General features: G+C 46.2%; 1 protein-coding gene across 2 annotated transcripts in view; it reads left to right on the top strand.

Moving 5' to 3' along the window:
* Positions 1-20,180, top strand: part of DNAJC4 (DnaJ heat shock protein family (Hsp40) member C4) — a 42,967-nt gene that overhangs the window by 2,384 nt on the left and 20,403 nt on the right. For both annotated transcript variants that reach the window (XM_083591710.1, XM_083591711.1), the window contains exons 2-3: positions 10,199-10,340; positions 13,249-13,348. In XM_083591710.1, the coding sequence (XP_083447836.1) occupies positions 10,199-10,340; positions 13,249-13,348 (242 nt within the window). The remainder of the gene's footprint in view (positions 1-10,198; positions 10,341-13,248; positions 13,349-20,180) is intronic.

Below are 20,180 nucleotides of genomic sequence, written 5' to 3'. Positions count from 1 at the left end.
TGGAATACTGATCGGTATAGTTTCTGTGAAATAGGCAGGGATTAATGATATGTAAAATGAACCATGGAAAGAGAAGAAGGGAAGTCATTGATAAGTTAAGGATGTAAAATGAGTATTTTAAATTGTAAAACAGAAAACGTAATAGTAAAAAAAGGACTGGGTTAAATCACAGAGCCTAGGACTTGCCAATCAGAAGGTCGGCAGTTTGAATCCCCGCAACGGGGTGAGCTCCCGTTGCTGGGTCCCTGCTTCTGCCAACCTAGCAGTTCAAAAGCACGTCAAAGTGCAAGTGGATAAATAGGTACTGCTCCGGCGGGAAGGTAAACGGCATTTCCGTGTGCTGCTCTGGTTCACCAGAAGCGGCTTAGTCCTGCTGGCCACATAACCCGGAAGCTGTACGCCAGCTCCCTTGGCCAATAAAGCAAGATGAGCGCCGCAACCACGGAGTGGGCCACGACTGGACCTAATGGTCAGGGGTCCCTTTACCTTTACCTTTACTATGACATAGTGGGCACAATCCATGCTAAGTTAGATGAACATCAGTTGGATTTATGTTTTTAGTAACTTGTCTCAGTAGTTTCAGTTCTGTGGGGGATAAATGCAGCTAACTTTTACTGCAGTCTTAACCTCTCTTACTTGGGAGTAAGTCCCATTAAATTCACTAGGACTTACTTCTGAGCAGACATAGGAACATAAGCTTTGGTCCATCTAACGCAGTGTTGTCTGCGCACCGACTGGCAGAAGCTCTCCGGGGTTTCAGGCAGGGAGACTCCCCCAGGAGATGCCGGGGTTTTGAACCTGGGACCTTCTGCATGCAAAGCAGATGCTCTTATCACCAAGCTACAGCCCTTTCCCAAACACAATGTGGTTAGGATTATGCTGTTACAATGCTTCTGTATAAGGCACTATATTGCAGACAACTAGCTGAGCGCCTCCCCACCACCCTGCTGTGTTCTTGATTAATTCTAAACTACTTAGAAGTCATTTTGGCATATAAGCAGGATATACATTAATAAATGAATAATTGGCCCACCAGGCTTCACACAATGCATGGTTTAAGTCTTCTTTTCATAGCTATACCACAGTTTCTGGTCCACACCAGTGATACAATTTCCCCATGTTGTGTGTTCATAGAATTGTAGAGTTGGAAGGGACTCCAAAGGTCGTGTGGTCCAGCTCCCTGAATTTCAGGCCCCACCCCTCAATTGCTACCATTCCCACCCCTGCCCTCCACTCTGTTTTCGCATTCCTGGAATGATATTTCTGTACCTCTGTGCGTGCACTTAAAAAAAAAAAGTCACAGGAAGTGTGCAAGAGCACAAGATTTCCAAGGGTGCTTCCAGACCGTTGCTGCTTTGGGGTGGGATTCACTCACATTGTGGTTGCACAGTTGGACGTCTTGCGCAGTAAGCCTGGTTACTTTCAAAACCCAGACTTTCTGAAAACAGGAAAGGGGGTGGAAATCAAATCCATTGGAAAGTGGGATTGCTTGCCTGCTTGGTGCAGCGTCTTCCCCTGAAACAAATTGGGACCAATGCTCAATAAACAAGTCCAGAAGTGCCCCAAAGATTACCAACCCTTAGTTACCATGTTCTGCAGCAGAGGCTTGGGCTTTTTTGTGGTGTGTGTCTGTGTGTGTGTGTGTGTGAATATATTTTATCATGGAGATTAAAACAGTGCCCATGTGGTGGCCCCCAATTCAGATGCTAATCAGACTCAGACTTGCTTAGCTTCAGGCAATGGTCTGGTGTGCCTTACAACCATGCCCATCACTGCTTAGAAATTTTCTCAAGTGGTAAATAAATACCTGAAAGAAATAATAGATTTGGTTGTTTTGGGGATTTTAAAAAACATTTTATTTTATTTTACAAAAAGTTTCTGTCTTTGTTTTGAAAGGAGTGGCCTGGCTATGTAGGGGTGAGTGTGAGCATTAGCTGAAGGGAGAAGATGATATCCAAAACTCTCCTCCACCCTCTATATAGCACAGATTAGCAGATACCTTTCAACTTTATAGCAGTCCTTGTGGGATGAGGAAGCAAAACAAAGGCGTGTAAGAAGTCAGAGAGTTAAACCTGTTTTAGTGACCTAATTGCTGTTTGTTTTGCTGCTGTGCTTAAGGAATGCCAGGAGTTCATCTCGCCTTGCTCCCCACCCCCAGCTCCATTTGGGAGTATAGTTCCCCCACCTCCCAATTGCCTGATGAAGGCTAAATTTGGGCTTAAAACAGCATGGAAATGGATGTTACATTTGTAGGTCAAGTGGAGTTTGTCAGGGACTTTGACATGTGAGACAGACCATGAAGAGAAACCAAAGACATTCTTGAAGTTTTATGGCTTTTTAAAATTGTGTTTGAAGATAATCCTTATTTTACTTACTACGTTCATCGAGTTACGTCTGTGTAAAACAATTCATATTGATAAGCATCTGCAGGCACAGTTCTGTGGCCACCCCATTTAACTTTTCTTCCAGTTGCACAAATCATACTATGTAAAACATTCTGGCTATTCTCCTTTAATTTAAAATACCACAGTCTACTAGGATTCCAGTTGTCCCCACTGAAAAAGTAGGTACTCTTGTGTGACTTGTTAACCCCAACTCTCTTATAGGCTACTTAAGACAGTGTGAGACAGTGTGAGGTAAGAGTCCTTTTTGGGCACTAAAGCCATTGGGTCAGCCTTCCCTAACCTGTGGCCCTCTCAATGTTGCAGGACTGCAGTTCCCATCATCCCTGACCACTGGCCATGCTGGCTGGAGCTGAACTGAGAACTCTTCTTGAGAAGTTGGAATGTTCATAGATAGTCCGTAACACCAGAGCTGCTCAGCCAATAAAGGTTGGAGGTAGAACTTGTCTTCTGAGGGCCAGTGGCTGTTATGTGGCATCAGGACATCAGAAGTCCATCTAGCATAGTGGTGGGGTACCTGTGGCCCTCCAGATATGGCTGGGCCTCAACTTCATTCATTCTTAACTACTGGCCATGCTGATGAAGTTCAGTAACATCTAGAGATCCCCAGATGGTGTCAGAACAGCATCAGTGCCATGAAGGCAGCAGGAGGCAGTATGAGATTGGCCAAGCCAGGTCTAAATATTAGGAGCTTGGCCTTTTGACCTTGCTCATTCAACAGAGCAGACCATCGTTTAGGGAACAGCCGTGGCTCAGTAGTCAAGCCATGTATAGGCAGGCCCAGGAAAGACTGTTCTCCGAGACTCTGGAGAGCTGCTTCCATCCCATCAGTGGATTGAGGGACCTGTGAGGCCCTCCAAATGTTTTTCGGACTCCAACTCCAGCCAGTGTCACCAATGGCCAGGGATAGTGGAAGCTCCTTGGGTGGCCATCTGTCATGTATGCTTTAGCGGTTGGACTTGATGACCCTTGGGATCCCTTCCAACTCTACAGTTCTATGATTCTGTCCCAGATTTCTCATTCTTGGTGTAGACAATATTGAGGCAGATGGACTGACTTCCTGTGTTTGTGCACAATTGCTAGGCCAGTGATAGCCTCTCAAGGTTTAAATTCAGCTGGTAAAATTCTTGAGGCTTAGCTGTTAGCTCAGACTTGTCTGCCAGGTTACAGTGTGCTCCCCTGGGTTAACCCAAGACCCCCTTCCCCTTGAATAGGCTACACTGGACTGGAGCAACACTCTGTGCCTTCGGTATTTCCTGTGAGGGTTTAAGCACAGCATGCAACCGACAGCTTCAAGGTTGTTTTGTGTGCAGCCGTAATACCCCGCAGGGGGCTCCAAGCCTGCGCATTTTAAGCAGCTGTCAGACGCTTCAAAATATTCCTTTCCTTCACCCCTGTACCCTGTGCCTTTATTTCTGTTTTCTTTTAAGCAATTGTTGCTTGAACTTCTTCGGTCCTAAATTCCTCCAGTCTGCACTTCTTCTTGAAGTTCTCTCTGGGGTGCAACTAACCTGGCCTAGTTTAATAGGTAGTGCTTGCTGGTAAGCGACCGGATTACTGTGAAAACAAATGGCGTATGGGTCCCGGCTGCTTTGTTTACTTGTCTTAAAAAAAAAAGTTAATTTAAAAAGGGGGGGGCAGAAATGATACTAGCAATAAAGCTGGATTGGCTCCCATTTGCTCCCCTGGCTGAAAGGAGCAGTGAAGTTTTAAAAGTGAGTTGCAGCCTAAGCCTCGGTGTGCATGAGCTGTTCTAATTAGCATTTGGTTTGATTAGTATGGTGAAAGTTGCTGCAGGGACTGGGAGTCGCAGACACTGTGCCGTTACAGTTGAAATTTCTCCTCGGGGACGTGATGAGCAAGTTCTTTCCAAACCTTTTTGCTTTTTCTAATATGCAAACTTCAGAGTGTGTTCATGTTGCTGCTTGTTCTGCATCCGGTTCACCCCTATTGCTAGCTTTTCAACCCTAATCTGCACAACATTAGCCACCATCCATGCTGATCCTGTAGTTTCTTGACAAATACTGCTGTTTGATGCATTATTTTCTCAAACCAGCTTCAATCCGACTAGAAAAACGAGTCAGCAGTGATGTGAACATCACACATGCACATCTTAGCACTTCATGAATGGAGGTGCAAAGTGAGCTTTGCAAATTGTGACTTACGTCAGCCACAGTTGTGACCTCAGTGTTGTGGTTTGCAGAACTATGGTTTGCCCAAACCATTGTTTACCTTGCTTGAACAAAAGAGCAAACTGTGGTTTGTCACAAATCGTCAAAAGAGGAGATATTATAGCCATCTTCAAATACCTAAAGGGCTGTCACATGGAAGATGGAGCAAGCTTGTTTTCCCCTGCTCCAGAGGGAAGGACTCGCACCAATAGCTTCAAGTTACAAGAAAGGAGATTCTGACTAAAGATCAGGAAGAGCTTTCTGACAGTAAGAGTTGTTTGACAGTCTCCCTCAGTAGGTTGTGGACTCTCCTTCCTTCGAGGTTTTTAAGCAGAGGTTGGATGGCTGTCTGTGATTGATGCTTTAGTTGAGATTCCTGCATTGCAGGGAATTGGACCAGATGACCTTTGGAATCCCTTCCAACTCTACAATTCTATGCTTCCATGAAACAGTATTGAAAGTGGGGTTGGGTATACCCATTACCACGAGCGCAAATCATCAGGAGGGCACAATAAAAAGGATGCCTGGGAGGGGACCTAAGAGAGCAAGGACTTAATCCCTAGTCTCCTTGCTCCATTGCCTTTCTACCTGCTTTGAGACAGAAGCCCTGGTTGCTCTGACAAATGGGTCAGAAGGTTTCACTCTCCCTGATCTAAATCTGATTGGGCTGTGCCCTCTGCTTGAAGGACACGGGGTTTCATCCAAAGGGACTAAATTGAGCTCTCCTGGGTCTACCAGACCATACAGTCATGTTAGTGGAAGGCCAGCTGGCTCTTATCATTCCCTGATGAGAAAAGATTGCTGTTCCTCGATCAGTATTCCATTTTATGAACACTGCTAGAAGAAAGTGCTATTAAGTTATTTTTTGGAATAAGGTTCTGTATGTGATTAATCTGCTGGTAAACTGTCCCAGCCCTTTCTGGAGAAGCCAGGGATTGAACCTGGCACCTTCTGCATTCAAAGCAGATGCTCTCCCACTGATCCTCGGCCCTTCCCCAAGTGTTAGCTGCTGGTGCCTACAAAGCACCTACAACTGCCCTTTTGGGATGCTTGGCTTGGCCTCTTTCTATCTGATTGTTTGTTTGTTTTGTCCTGATTAATGGTGTAGAATTTATTTCCATGTGCTCCACACTGTAATGAGCCAGATGGTGTTTCTGCAAACTCTGAAACAAGGAGAAACAAACACTTAATACTGCTGAGTTGGCAGAAAGTAAGAGATGGTGGTGGAAACTCTCTCTCCCTCTGTGTGTGTGTGTGTGTGTGTGTAGAAGTACCTGGCCTACCTCTGAAATGGAAATAAATACAGCGGTACCTCAGTTTTCGAATATAATCTGTTCTGGAAGACCGTTTGCGTTCCAAAACATTTGAAAACAGCGGCACAAAAGGTGGTCTACCAATTTAATAGAGAAAATTGAAAAAAATAACATATACACTCAGCGGAAGATGTTGGACTTCCAAGCCGTGTTCGAAAACGGAAGCATTTACTACTGGGTTTTCGGAGTTAGAAAACCGAAATGTTCGACTTCCGAGACATTAAAAAACCAAGGTACCACTGTAAACAGAGGAAGAAATTGCAAATTTGAGATGTGGCCTTATGTGGTGGGGGCCCAGCTGACGGGGCTCTGACTCGGGCCAGCAAAACAGTTTGCTAAAAATACACTTCTAGTCATCCAGGCAGGCAGTCGGTGCCCTTTCTCTCAGGGCAGTTTGCTCAGTCAAGGAGATGCAATCACTTCATGGAACCACAGGACTGTAGAGCTGGAAGGGACCCCCAAGGGGATTCTGATCCAGCCCCCTGCGACGCAGGAATCACAGCTAAAGAATCCCTGACAGGTGGTCACCCAACCTCTGTTTAAAAACCTCCCATGAGGAATAGTCCACCGCCTTCCAAGGTGTTTGTTTAAAAAGTGTTCTCTTTTACCTTTGCATGTATCCCCCCCCAACTCCCCTTTGCCTCCCCTCTTCTTCCTGCATTGAGAAACCAAGGGATGGCGAAGTTAGAGGGGGTGACGATATTTGGGGGAAATACGATTCCTGCAAGCAGACATTTTCTCTAAAATTGTGTTCTCTTCAATCCCAGGCGTCCCAGCATCTCCGGTGGGTGTGGGAAGGGGCGGAGTGTCTGCTTTGCATGCAGGACGTCCCATGCAATTCCCCACATCTGCAAGTGGGGCTGGTAGAGACCCCCTGCCTGAAACCCTGGAGAGCTGCTGCCAGTCAGCGAAGACAATACTGGGCTAGATGGACCAATGGTGTGTGACGCTCAGTTCAAGGCAGCCTCCTATGTCTGTCGTGTTATATTTTTAACTTCACAAGACTGTTCTCCCGTGAGCGGTGGGGAGAGGTTGCAGAGAGAGGATTTGAGCCAGTGTAAGGCGCTTTGGGAAGCCAAACAGGTGGCAAATCCTTCTTTTATCTGTAAAAAACGGCAGGAAAATGACAGCATATCCGTAACATCGCAAACCCGCTCCCCGCTTTTAACAGGCCTGCCTCCCACTGAGATGGTTTTCCTCTGCTTGGTTAATGTTTGCTTCAGCACTTCAGCTGTCAGGGTGGGGGCTGGCAGCTGGCCAGGCGTGAATTTTGTGGGGGGGCTTGCTGATTTCCTCATCCCCATCAGCTCAGGAGCAAGCTAGCCGTCAGTGGGGCCTGGACCTGGAGGAGACAGCGAGAAATCATAATGATTATTTTGTTGTTGCTGAGAAAGGGCAAAGGGAGGCACGTTGATGGTTTTGCGGCGATGGGACGTGACAGAGAAAGGGGGGGTCGCAGGGTGGTTGCCATAGCAACAACTCAGCCGAGTGACAGGGATGCAGATGGAGAACTGCATCTTTATAATTTTTGGCTCCTGACTGAAGCCAAGGAGGGACCGGTGTCCCCTGGCCACTTCAAGGTCAGCAGGAGATAACAGCCATGGGGTCCCTCCAGATTGGTGGGGTTGTATGTGTGTGTGTGATAGTCTATTCTGGAACATGCCATTGACACAATAATAGTGCATTGGTGCTGGATTTATACTGGACTGTCCACACATAATTCCATTCTATTAGCTGCTCTGCAATGCTTTCCCAATGTTTACCGCAGTATTGCTGTCCAGAGGGGGGCACTCTTGTGCCGCAGAGCAACGAAAGGGGGACAAACCAGTCAGCCAAACGCAAGAGCATTTGCGGCACAAAAAGTTGCAGGATTTTAGCAGGAAGTTACAAGGCACGCAGTGTTTGGAAACATAGCGGTCCATCCACCACAAAACCTTTTTCAGGCACAAACAATTATGGAATGGGGATTGTGTAGAATTGTCCCAGTAACAATCACAAGCCCCACGATGGGCAAAAGATTCCTGCATTGCAGGAGGTTGGACTAGATTACGCTTGTGGTCCCTTCCAATAATAATAATAATAATAATAATAATAATAATAGTAGTAGTAGTAGTAGTAGTAATAATAATAATAATTTATTTATACCCTGCCCATCTGGCTGAGTTTCCCCAGCCACTCTGGGCGGCTTCCAATCAAGTGTTAAAAACAATACAGCATTAAATATTAAAAACTTCCCTAAATAGGGCTGCCTTCAGATGTCTTTTAAAAAGAAGATAGCTGCTTATTTCCTTCACATCTGAAGGGATGGCGCCACTACCGAGAAGGCCCTCTGTCTGGTTCCAAATCTAAAGTTCGATGATTCTATGATTAAATACAGAATAAAAAGGACGCCTGGAAGGGGACATGTTTTCCAAAGGTTTGCTGTGGATCCTGATAATCGTTTGGCTCTGGAATAACACTGGGAACACCAGAGGCAGCTGTCAGGCAACGGGCCAAATTTGACATGTTAAAAGGTCAAGGGTTCAGCCAGTATAGCTCTTCTGCCTGATGTACTATTTTTCTAGAAGCAAGGAAATAAGGATTCCTCCTCCGGGAGAGAATTCAAACATGGAGTCTTGTGCCAGCACTGTGCAGAAATGAACAATCAATAGCATTTTCTGGGTGGGTGAAATCTGGGGATCATCTAGTCCACTTTCCTACTCAACGGCAGCATCTGATATGTGTGTTTTAGTTAATTTAAAAGCAGCCCTAAACTACTTAATAATTAAAATTCTCTAAGTGGTATACAAAAAATACAGCATAAAAATAATACAAGTGTGTCCTAAGATGAACTGCAATGATGTTGTCTCCCAATGCTTCCTATGGCTGTTATGGGGTTGTCTTGTTCTGTTTTTATGGTATAATGCATTGATGTTTTAAATGTATTCTTAAGTACTCGGAGATCTCCAGGTAACAAGTCTAATAAATAACAACAACAATAAAGGTGCACCATAAAAAACAGGAAAACAATATTTATAAGCATGATCCAATCTTATGGGTCAGAGAAAGTCCAGGCATAAATAGACATCTGAAGCAGCTGACGGATAATGCAATCATAATAATTTACTTACATGTTTTCTTACCTGTGCTTTAGTGTAAGTTCCCATGCTGGGTTGCAGCAGTTTAAAAAATACAGTATTAAAAATAGTTCAAGTCAAATTACAATCCCAAGAATAGGGTAAGTGGGTCAACACACACACACATATCTGAAGACACATCGCTATACCCTGGCCTTGGCCTTTGACACCATATATATATATATATATATATATATATATATATAGGGTCAAAGGCCAGGGTAAAGCGCTGTGTCTTCAGGATACAATAAAAGCTATACAAAGAAAGGTGCAGGACGCACCTCTGTGGGGCGGGAATTCCACAGCTTAGGGGCTGCCACAGAGAAGGCCTTCTCCCCATCCCCACTGAACTTCCAAGGGTGGTGACCTTTCAGATAGCTGGGGCCTAAGGTTTTCAAGGGCTTTAAATGCTAATAGGAGCACCTTAGATTGGCCTTGGAAATGAACTGGAAACCAGTGCAGCTGTATGAGAGAGGGAAGGCCTGCCACAACTGAAAGGAGCCAAGCAGAGCACAAGCACCTGTGAGTTCCTGGCCAGAGTTCAGCAGATCGTGGAAATATGACCAGAGGCTCCTAGCCTGCTGGTTCTTCCAGTTGGGGTGGGTGAGACTCAAATCAGTCGTTGACCAGTCTATCCCTGCCTATCCTGACTTGGAAGACCCTCACAAACCCAGCATGGCAAGATCAAGGGCCTGGACAATCCTAGCACAACAGCCCTTATGCTGTTTCCAAGTTTTTAAAGAATTGTTCCCCCATTGGGGTCCCCAGTACAAAGTACACAAGACATTCACCAGACAGGTTCCAGTTGGTGACATGGTGCCCTCTAGATGTTTCAGGACTGAATGGGACAGCTTGAGAGGATCAACTTGTTTTCAAACCTGCCATCTCAAGGAAAAATCCTTTCAGGGGACTTGCCCAGTGCTTCCTGATGCACATCTTTTAAATAAAGCAATCTTGGCTTGGCAGCAAGGCTCTCGAGGTCACCTTACCTGAGCCACTTTAAAATTTTGGTTTCACTCTCCCAAGTGCAGCATGGGGGATGTTCATAATGCTGGCCTAGCTTACAAGGCCGTTGTACGGATTACTGAGTCAATCTATGCCTGTGAAATGCTTTTAAGACCTTAAAGCACCACACAGACACACCATCCATCAACTGTTCAAATCCCAGAGGCCTTCCCTTTCTCTCTCTTTCCTAGGTCGGCATCTTCCCAGGACCAGGGTGTGGCGCTCTTCGGCAGGTCTGAATATGACTTTAGCCGTTCCCTTTTCCATGTGCCGTTGCTGCTGGCTGTGCCAAAGTGCCAGGCACCGGGTGTTTTCTACCGTGTTCTGCAGCCGGTGAGTGCTCTCCTGCTGGCTCATTTGGGATGTATTACAATGCAGGGCCTTAAACAAAGCTTGCGACAAGCACTATGAGAGCAGACTTCTGGTGATGCATTGGCAATAGTGTGCCCACCATACACTGAAAGCACATAACTTCCTCCCACAAAGAATCCTAGCAACCATAGTTCACCCCCTCCCAGAACTACAATTCCCAGCACCCTTAACAAGATGCAGTTCCCAGGATTCTTTGGCGGGAAGCTGTGTGATTTAAATGTGTAGTGTCTATGCAGCCTAAGTCTGAATCTAGTGTCTCTTGGCTTCTGCCAAAGACGTTTCTCTTCCATTTCCCCTTCTGGCTCCATAGAGTCCTCAGTCTCCTCACCTGAAAAAAGGGGAACCAGTCCCAGGGTCATGACAGGATGTTGGGGACATGAACCCAGGACCTCGTGGCCTTAGGCTGGGACTTAAGCCTGGTGTGCTATCCAACACTTGTGTGTGTTCTCAGTCCTCAGAGCCCCTGTCAGTCACAGAAAAGGGCTTAGGGGTGTTGCAATACCAGGCAGGTGGAATAAGGCCTCTGGAGTGCCTGTACCTGGGATAAATACCATAAGGCTGGTAAGAGAGGGGAAGGGCCGTAGCTCAGTGGCAGAGCAACTGCTTTGTATGCAGAAGGTCCCGGGTTCGATCCCTGCCATCTCTCTGTGGGGCTGGAAATGTCCTCTGTCTGAAATCCTGGAGAACTACTGCCAGTGAGGACACAGAACTGAGCAGGGCAGGGCAGAACTGATACAAGGCAGCTCTTGCCCACCCCAAATATATCTTCTGTGCTTCCAGTCCCTTCTACTGATCTCTGGAGTACTCTGAATTCAGATGAAGGTGCCCACAGGCTCCCCCACGCTGCACTCAGGGGATCACCCCATTGCATTTGCCCAGTGTATGAAATCTCCCTTGTTCTTCCTTTGTCTCCAGTGGCAAGAAGCCACGAAGCGTAACAGCCCACCCATTTTGCAGGCCTGCACCTGTTTAATTCTCTCTCTCCTTTCCTTTAACTATTTACTCTGGTTGAATTATCAAGATTTATTCCCAAAACAAAAAAAGGAATCACAGGAGAAAGGAAGTGGGAGAATTGCATCCCTTTCCATTGGCAAGCTGCCCCCATTCTGGTCCTTACTGATAACAGAGTATTTTGGTTGGTGGATTACGGAGGATATTATATACACAGCTGGTGGATGTTATGCATATTCTTTTCAGTCTTGTCCTCTTGAGTTTGTAATGAACCGCCTGTTCTTTTATTTCCTCTCTCTCTGTATGCATGTGTGTGTGTGGAGGGGGGAGACTTATTTCTTGCATATCGTTTACCAAGAACTCTTCACAATGATTCTTGAATTTTGTGTACCCGGGAGAAGGAGGGAAAGAGCCCTGTATGTCAGCTCCCAGTGCCACCCTCAGCCAGTTTGCTTTACTGAGCATCCTCTAGACTAACATCCGGTGTTGTTGTTTAGCAAAAACCACAGCTCAGTGGGAGAGTGTCTGCTCTGCATGCAGAAGTCTCTCAGGTTCAATCCTCCCATCTCCAGGTAGAAGAAAAACTCCTCTCTGTAACACTGGAGAGCTGTTGCTATTCTGTGTAGACCAGGAACCTCATGCTTGGAAGTCAAACACACCCCTCAAAGCCTCTCTGGCCCCCAGGACTCTCTGCTTCCTCAACCTCGGCCCTCCAGATGTTTTGAGACTACAATTCCCATCATCCCTGACCACTGGTCCTGCTAGCTAGGGATCATGGGAGTTGTAGGCCAAAAACATCTGGAGGGCCAAGGTTGATGAAACCTGCCCTAGGCCACCGCCACCCCTTTCCGAGCCACCCCCAAACCTAGCAACTTTCTTGAGTGTTTCTTGCCTGGGGTGAAATGTGCCCTTGAACTCTGAAAATGCCTTTTGCTTGCTTTGATGGAGGGCAGGAAAGGGAGTGTGAGCATGTGTGGACCAGGAGTTGTCAACCTTTTTGGACCAGATTTCAAATTTTAAGAGAGCGCCACTGACACAACACAATAGCGTCTCTCTCTCTCTCTCTCTCTCTCTCTCTCTCTCTCTCTCTCTCTCTCTCGTTCTCTCTCACACATACACCGATGATGTTGCTGTCCATCAGCAACAAGCAGTATTCCTAGGTACCAGAAAAAGTATCCAAGGTAGCCACATTCCCTTTCATTTCACAGAATCACTTTAAAGGTACCAGCACATTTAGCCTCATAACTTTCTTTCTTTTATTAAAATATTGTTTTATTTATTTCCAATACATAACAATGACAAAAAAAGAAAGGAAAGAATACAAAACCATAATCCCACCCCCACCCCGAACTCATCAATCTGGTTAAGTTTGCCAAAATCCATTCTGTGATTTTGGTAGTTGCCATTCTTCAGGATTATCAGGAAAGTGTTTGATAAAAGGATGCCATATGTCAACAAAATCGTTTGCATCATTCATATCATTTGATGCATGTAATCTCTTTGTTATTTTTTTTCTGATACAGCAATAGATCATACATTCTGTTTCCAATGAGAGATATGCAGATGCTCCAGTCTTCTCCCAACTTTCTTTCTAGGAATGGTAAAGACTTACTTAAAATGGCCACACTAGTGCTTGGTGGCGCATGTCAGAGCCAATGTGGTGTAGCTGTGGGACTAAGACCTGGGAGACTAGGATCCAAGTCCCCACTCGGCAGTCACTGTCTCTCAGCCCAACCTACCTCACAGGGTTGTTGTGAGGATAAAACGGGGAGGAGGAGATCTATGCATGCTGCCTTGAGCTTGGAGGAAAGGAAGTACATGAATGTGATAAATAACCAAGTGTCAACATTGAGAGATTTGTGGGCGGGGAGGAGACATGGGCGATGACGTCAGCATAACCAATTCCTCCTCCCCGTAGGTCGCCAGCCAGGAACAGCAGCTACTATGACCTGCTGGGGATCAAGCAGGATGCCACCCTGGAGGAGATCAAGCAGGCCTTCTTCAGCAAGTCAAAGAAGGTGTGTTATAAAATGGGTGGGAGGGACAGAGGGATATACATTTGCAGGAGGAAACAGCACCCCCTGAAGCCAACTTGGTGAGCATACACATCCTACATTTAAAGCACATCCCCTGCCCTCCAAAGAATCCTGGGAACTAAAGCTCACCCCCACAGAGCTACAGTTCCCAGCACCCTTAACAACCTACAGATCCCAGGGTTCTTTGGGGGAAGCCATGTGCTTTCATCGTATGTTATGTACACAAGGGTGGCTGAACCTCTCCATTAGGATGCTATGAGAGGCTACCTGCTAGGCCAGAGATGCAGAACCTTTGGCCACCCAGATGTTCTTGGACTCCAGCTCTCGTCACCCTCAGCCAGCATAGACAACAGTCAGTCCGTCAGAAGTGGATGGGAAGATGTCCCGGAAGGTGTGGGGTAACCCTTCCTGGAAGCATATGCACAGTAAATAGCCGACATCATTTAACCTTCCCACAAACTTTGTGTGGAAAAAATAGGATGAAACAGGGTGTTGGTTGGGAAGTGACCACTGTGGATTACGTTGGATGGGAGAAGGGCAAGTAAGCTTTGTGTGTGCTGAACTTGGGATGGATCTGTCACTTTCAGTTTCTCATTTCCCCCGTCTTAAATTCTGTCCCCCACATTTCCACATCAGTTTGCATAAAAATGCATCAGCACGTACGTATTTTTATATGCACTTTTGCCTAATCCATATATTTTTGCAAACCAATTTCCTCTAATATGATGCCTTTTTTTACATGCTATTTTTACTAATGTTTGTATTTAACGCACACTTTAGCCACTCTGTGCAATTTTTTTTGTATGCATTACTTTGCCGATGAGCTGCATTGCCAAATTCAAAAAAGCACAAATTTCGGAGGAGGGCTGTGTTTTGCTTTGCCCATTATTTTGAATGCAGATTTGGTAGGTTTGCCTTTGAATGTGAACTGAATCAAAATTTTCTTACACCCATGGCTGTCATTAAAGACACCTCTAAACCTATCGAAAACATCCTTTGCGTACAGTCAGGTGTGTCCTGGATCTTCTCCTCTCCCTTCTTCCCTGAAGAGGGCAGTGTTGAGCTGAAAGAGCCCTGGATCCACTTCCCGAAGGAAAACCAGCGCAGTGTTTGTTTTCGCAGGAGGGTGCTCCTGTGAATTCCTCTTCTGCTTTAGAAAGAGACAACCTGGCTTTTTAAAATCAAAGAGTCTCCTGTGCTTTCAGCCCAAAGGTACCCCAGAGCTGTCTCTACCATATAGATAGCCAAGGGAGCCACTTAAGGTGGTAGACCTCAAACGGCACTCACCATACTACAAAGAGCGGGCATATTTGCAGTGACTGACTCTGCTTTTGAATGTGTCAAGCCAAAATGATTCTTGCACTGTAGCATCATGCTGGCAGATCATCCCTGGTAGTATAAGGTAGGAGGCTGCCTTATACTGAGTCACCTCATAGGTCCATTGAGTTCAGTATTGTCTGCGCTGACTGGCAGCGGCTCTCCCAGGTTTTCAGACAGGGAGTGTCTCTCAACCCTATTTGGAGATGCTCAGGATTGAACCTGGGACCTTCTGCATGGCATCGCTGATGCCCTACCACTCAGCAATAGCCCCTTCCCTCTGGTGCACTTCCAGTGTGCGTGGTTAGTTGGCCTTGCAGGAAGCATCGTAGGGTAACCCACCCTTTCTGGAGCCCATGGACACATTTGCAAGCTGGAGAACCTATTTGCACCTCCTGCTGTGAGGCAGGGCCTTTCCAGATGTCTGTTTCGTTGTGCATTTGTGACAATTTGTGCTCACGATGCTATTATGGCTGTCACACGTGATCCCACTTTCCATGGTTTGTACCTGCAAAGGCTTTGGGCTGGTTACACTGCTTCATTCCCAATCAGTGCATATTCTGTAACGTCCTGCTGAAACTTTTTATACACAAATGTTCTGGTTCCTTTTTTGTCCCGCTTTTGTGGTGCTACAGCCCTTCTAGACGGCAGTAATGTGTCGTTACTGGATGACGATGCATGCAGAGGAGTGGTGGGAGGCACCAGCTGGGGAACCCCCAAGGGAAGAAGACTCAGAGCCAGGAGATTGGTGGTGGGATGAGGATGGGTGGTCAGAGGGAGAAGGGAGCAGACTGGGAGGAGGAGGTGTTGGAAGCTGTAGAGGTAGCAGGGTTTAATGAGGAGGGAGAGTCTGTGGCAGAGAGCAGCCCAGAATCAGAGGCAGAAGCAGAGGGGCCAAGAAGCAGAGATGAAGTCAGAGGGTCTGCCTCTCCGGCTGTGACCACCTCCCCTTCCCCCTGGTCTCCCAGAACCAGAAGAGGTATGAAGAGGGCAGAGCAAAGGCAAGCAAGGCAGCAAAGTCTCAGATTGCTTGGGAAGGAGGACTCAGAAAAGGAGGAGACTTAGAGAACTGTGGGAACGTGGGGACCTTCAGTCTCCTCAACTGCCTCAGTGGGACAAGATCTAACAGGACGAGTTGCTGTGCTCACTAGGCCTGGCCTCCTGAGCTTTCTTCATTCTTCGAACAAAGTGTTAACTTCACAGATGCCGTGTGAGTTGACACCCGCTGCTGACACATGGGAACATCAGGGAAGCATCATGAAACAAGAGTAAATCTGCCACTAATGCTCAAGTTTTGTGTCAAAAATATGCTGCAGAACACACCCTCAATAGCACACCAGTCTGGAGGGGCCCACGGTTAGAGTGGCTGCAGTGGCTCTTTCTCTCGGCTTGGCCAGGCGCCACTAAGGAGGAAGCAGGCCCCCCTCAGTGCCAGAGGAGGCGTTCAGACCCTTTTGATGTGGTTGCAAAATCTTCCACAGAGCAGTTAGTAATCCCTCTGCTTGGTGCTTTTAACTTCCAGCGTGGATGAACTCGGGACAGTTGCGTCTCCAGCAATTAGCCCCCCCCCCCCCCCCGAATGTCAAGACTGCTGGATTTCTGGGGCAAAATGTGTTTAAACCTGCTCTGCTCAGACCTAAGCTCGTTAAGGCAGTACTACCGTCTGTCTTCGCAGAAACCTTACGCAAGTTTCCAGGTATTGTGCACTTCAAATGTGCACAGTCGCACAGTATGCAAACGTTGGATTTAATTGTGTGGAATCCTGAAAATCTCCGCCTTAGTTCTAAAGAAAAAGAAAAAGAAAAAGAAAATAGTTTCTAGGCTTTACGACTGCAAAGGATGTTTTTTGGAAGCCATGCCTTTTCCCAGGGCTTTTTAGAGTAGCAAAAGTGGGACTGGAAATAAGCTTCTATAGACCACATAATTCTCCCACATCTTTCACTGCTGTGGGCCAGATCTCCCGTCCTTTGCCTTCCAGCCCCAAACATTAGGAAATTTGAAAACATCCAAGGCCCCTTCAGATGTCCCTTTTTTATTATTGAGATTATTATAGTGAGTTATAGTAGATGTCCCTTTTATTGTGCATTATTAGTTCTCACAATGGTATCAGGGTGGTTATGCAGAATTCCGCTTTCAGCACTGTTTTTTCCTGCAAATGTCTTGGGACAGACAGACTGCTTCATTTCTAACCAATGAATGTCCCATGACTTCTTTCTGAAATCCTATAACTTTTTATGTCACAAATATTCCGGGATTTATTACTTTCTGCTCTGCTTTTGTTGTACTATAGAGTAAGAATGCCACAAGAACTCTGTAAAGTTGAGAAAGTATCACCGATCCACTAACACAAAGGAACGATGTTTGGACAGTCCGATATAAGCCCACCGCTGTTATTGCATCGGTGCCATGTTGCAGAGTATGCCCACCCCTAAACCCTAGCAGTCTGGAGGGGCCCCCGGCAGTTGCAAAATGGATTACATTGTGCAAGCAGGTCACTTGTGCTTTTGACTGCTAGAATTTCAGAGCTGCAAATCTGGGCTCCCTCTGCGTGGAATTTGTGTGGGGTGGGATTCCCAGCTGTGCAGTAGCAGCTCTTGCTGTGTGTCCCGTTTTGTTTTTATTCTTTAGCCATTACAAAACAACAACAACCCACTATATCACTTTCAGCAGAGGTAGCCCTGTGCCAAGTGTTTTATAGCCTCTCTCGCCATCTGCGCGCAGCTGTTTTTTGTCCCTCTGCCCCTGCAAAAAGTGACATCTTCCAGACCTGCCGCCATCCTTTCCCCCCCACCGCTCAGAAAGCAGCTTTGCATCTGTTCCCTCCCCACCCCGGCTATTTAACTGATCGCTTCCAAGTGGTACTTGGACTGTTTGCCCTTTGCTTCTGGTTGGGCTCAATGTCCCCAGTTAGTAGCTGCATCAGGGATGGGAGAGTGAGGAGCTAATTTGAGACCAAGCCCTTGCACCAGTGAGGAAGAGAACATTCGACCCAACTGCCGTCTGGATGATTGGGGTGGAGGGTGTGACAAATCAGAAGTGGAGGCAATTTATTCAGAGGTGTAAGGTGGGGTGGGGGGAAAACTGCTTTATTTGTTGGCCGAGCCTGTGGCCTGTCCTCCTCTTGCACATTTTGTCCCCATTTTATAAAAACAGGCATTAAATCCTCAAACAGGGATGGACTAAGACCTGAGAGACCAGGGTTCAAATCCCCACTCGTCCCTGAAGCTCACTGGGTGAACTTGGACCTGTCACTACCTCTCAGCCTAACCCACCTCACAGGTTTGCTGTGGGGATTCAAGGGGGAGGAGGAGGAGGAAGAGAAACATATACTCTGCCTTGAGCCCCTTGGAGAAAAAGTTGGGGTATAAATGCAACAAATAAATAGTAATACCAGATAATAATAAATAATAATACCAGAGAGTTCCAATGGAAAAGGAAGTGGGAATTGCAGGAGTTTTCATGTTTGTTTGTGGCTGGGAATGAAAACCAGTCAAATGAATGTATTCTGCTCTGGTCAGACCTCACCTGGAGTACTGTGTCCAGTTCTGGGCACCACAGTTCAAGAAGGACACTGACAAACTGGAACGTGTCCAGAGGAGGGCAACCAAAATGGTCAAAGGCCTGGAAACGATGCCTTATGAGGAACGGCTAAGGGAGCTGGGCATGTTTAGCCTGGAGAAGAGGAGGTTAAGGGGTGATATGATAGCCATGTTCAAATATATAAAAGGATGTCACATAGAGGAGGGAGAAAGGTTGTTTTCTGCTGCTCCAGAGAAGCGGACACGGAGTAATGGATCCAAACTACAAGAAAGAATATTCCACCTAAACATTAGGAAGAACTTCCTGACAGTAAGAGCTGTTCGACAGTGGAATTTGCTGCCAAGGAGTGTGGTGGAGTCTCCTTCTTTGGAGGTCTTTAAGCAGAGGCTTGACAACCATATGTCAGGAGTGCTCTGATGGTGTTTCCTGCTTGGCAGGGGGTTGGACTCGATGGCCCTTGTGGTCTCTTCCAACTCTATGATTCTATGATTCTATGAATTTGATCAGCATTTTTCCACATCATCGTTGCTTCTAAGTCCGCAAACACTGCACAATTGATGAGTTGTTGTTTTTTTTACATTATTTTGATGCTTCCTTTACATTGAAATGAATGTATGTTACTTAAAGAGTTACATAGTTACAGACAGTGAGCATTTGACAGAAACTGAACTGCAGCTCAGTGGAAACACCACTGATTGTGACTAACGTTTTTGCCCGGATGAATGCGGCCTTTTGGGCCTCTTTGTATGGCCCTTGGAACCCTCTGCTGGCCGCAATCCTTCGCTGGCCCTGCTTTGCACCCTGAGTGATTTTCCCTGGCTGGAATGTGTAACTTGAACTCTGATAATGGCTTTCTTGTCTAAGTGGAGGACAGATATTTTTTTTTAATAATTTTTATTAACTGGCCAATCACATCAAATTAAATCACATCACATAAATTCCAAATTACAAAGCCAAATTTTTAAATTTTGTTGGGGGAACCCATACTTCAAGATCCAAAGGGGGATTCAGATCATCTTCTTATTACTGCGTTAATGTCCAAATCAGTCCCAATCAGTCCAAACAAAATTCATAATTCTATCCAGTCTTATATTGGTGTTTCCACATCATATCTTGTTCATATAATTTCTATTTTTCCTTTACGATCTCTTCTGTTAGTCTCCTTAAGCCGATAAGCAAAATAATAATCCTGTGTGGATTTCCCGTTCCTCCACTAAATCCAGATGGTTTCCATATATCTCCTTCGTAGATAACATCACTCTTTCCATCATAAATTTGGCATTTGTCGCTCTTAAGTCCCACCGAGAAGTTGATCCACGATATGTAAACAACTCTATTTCTCTCTTTCTCCTCCCAGACCCAAGAGCTCCAACAATGCCTCCCAAAATGGCGACGGCATTTTTAACTGCGTCAATCCAAAACTCTTAGCTTTCCAGCTTCATCTTGAAACATTGCTTTGGTTCGAAAGTTTATCTCCACACAGCCTTAAATCCACAGCTTAAGTCCTTAGTTTCTGACTCATTAGGGGAGGGGATTCTTGTTAAATCACATAAGAAAAAGAAAGGCAGGTTTTTCCCCCCTCCCCCCTCAGTCATACCGTATCTTGACGTATCTTCTCATATTTTATTCTTGTCTTGTTATCAGAGATCTCTTCTGTCAGCAGTCTTTACTCCCCTTTTTCCTTGAAGCATGTGCAATTTATCTCGTCCAAATTGTTTCTTTTGAAGATGCTTGCAACTAGCGGCGCGAATCAGGGACGGCGTCCAGGAGTGCCGGAATCCCACAGGAGGGCTTTGTGCCTAGTGCCCCCACCCCCACAAATTCGGGGGTGGTATAGGGCACAGCAGGCAAGGGCCGTCCCCCCCACAATCCTGGGGGGGGGGTTAAGGAGGCTAATTACCCCCATCATAGCCTCCAAATTACCTCGTGTGGGTCGGAGAGATGTTATTGTTAGCCA

Source organism: Podarcis filfolensis (assembly GCF_964270895.1).
Source record: "Podarcis filfolensis genome assembly, chromosome: 16".
NCBI classification, from domain to species: Eukaryota; Metazoa; Chordata; class Lepidosauria; order Squamata; family Lacertidae; genus Podarcis; species Podarcis filfolensis.
This window is presented reverse-complemented; position numbering and strand designations above follow the sequence as displayed.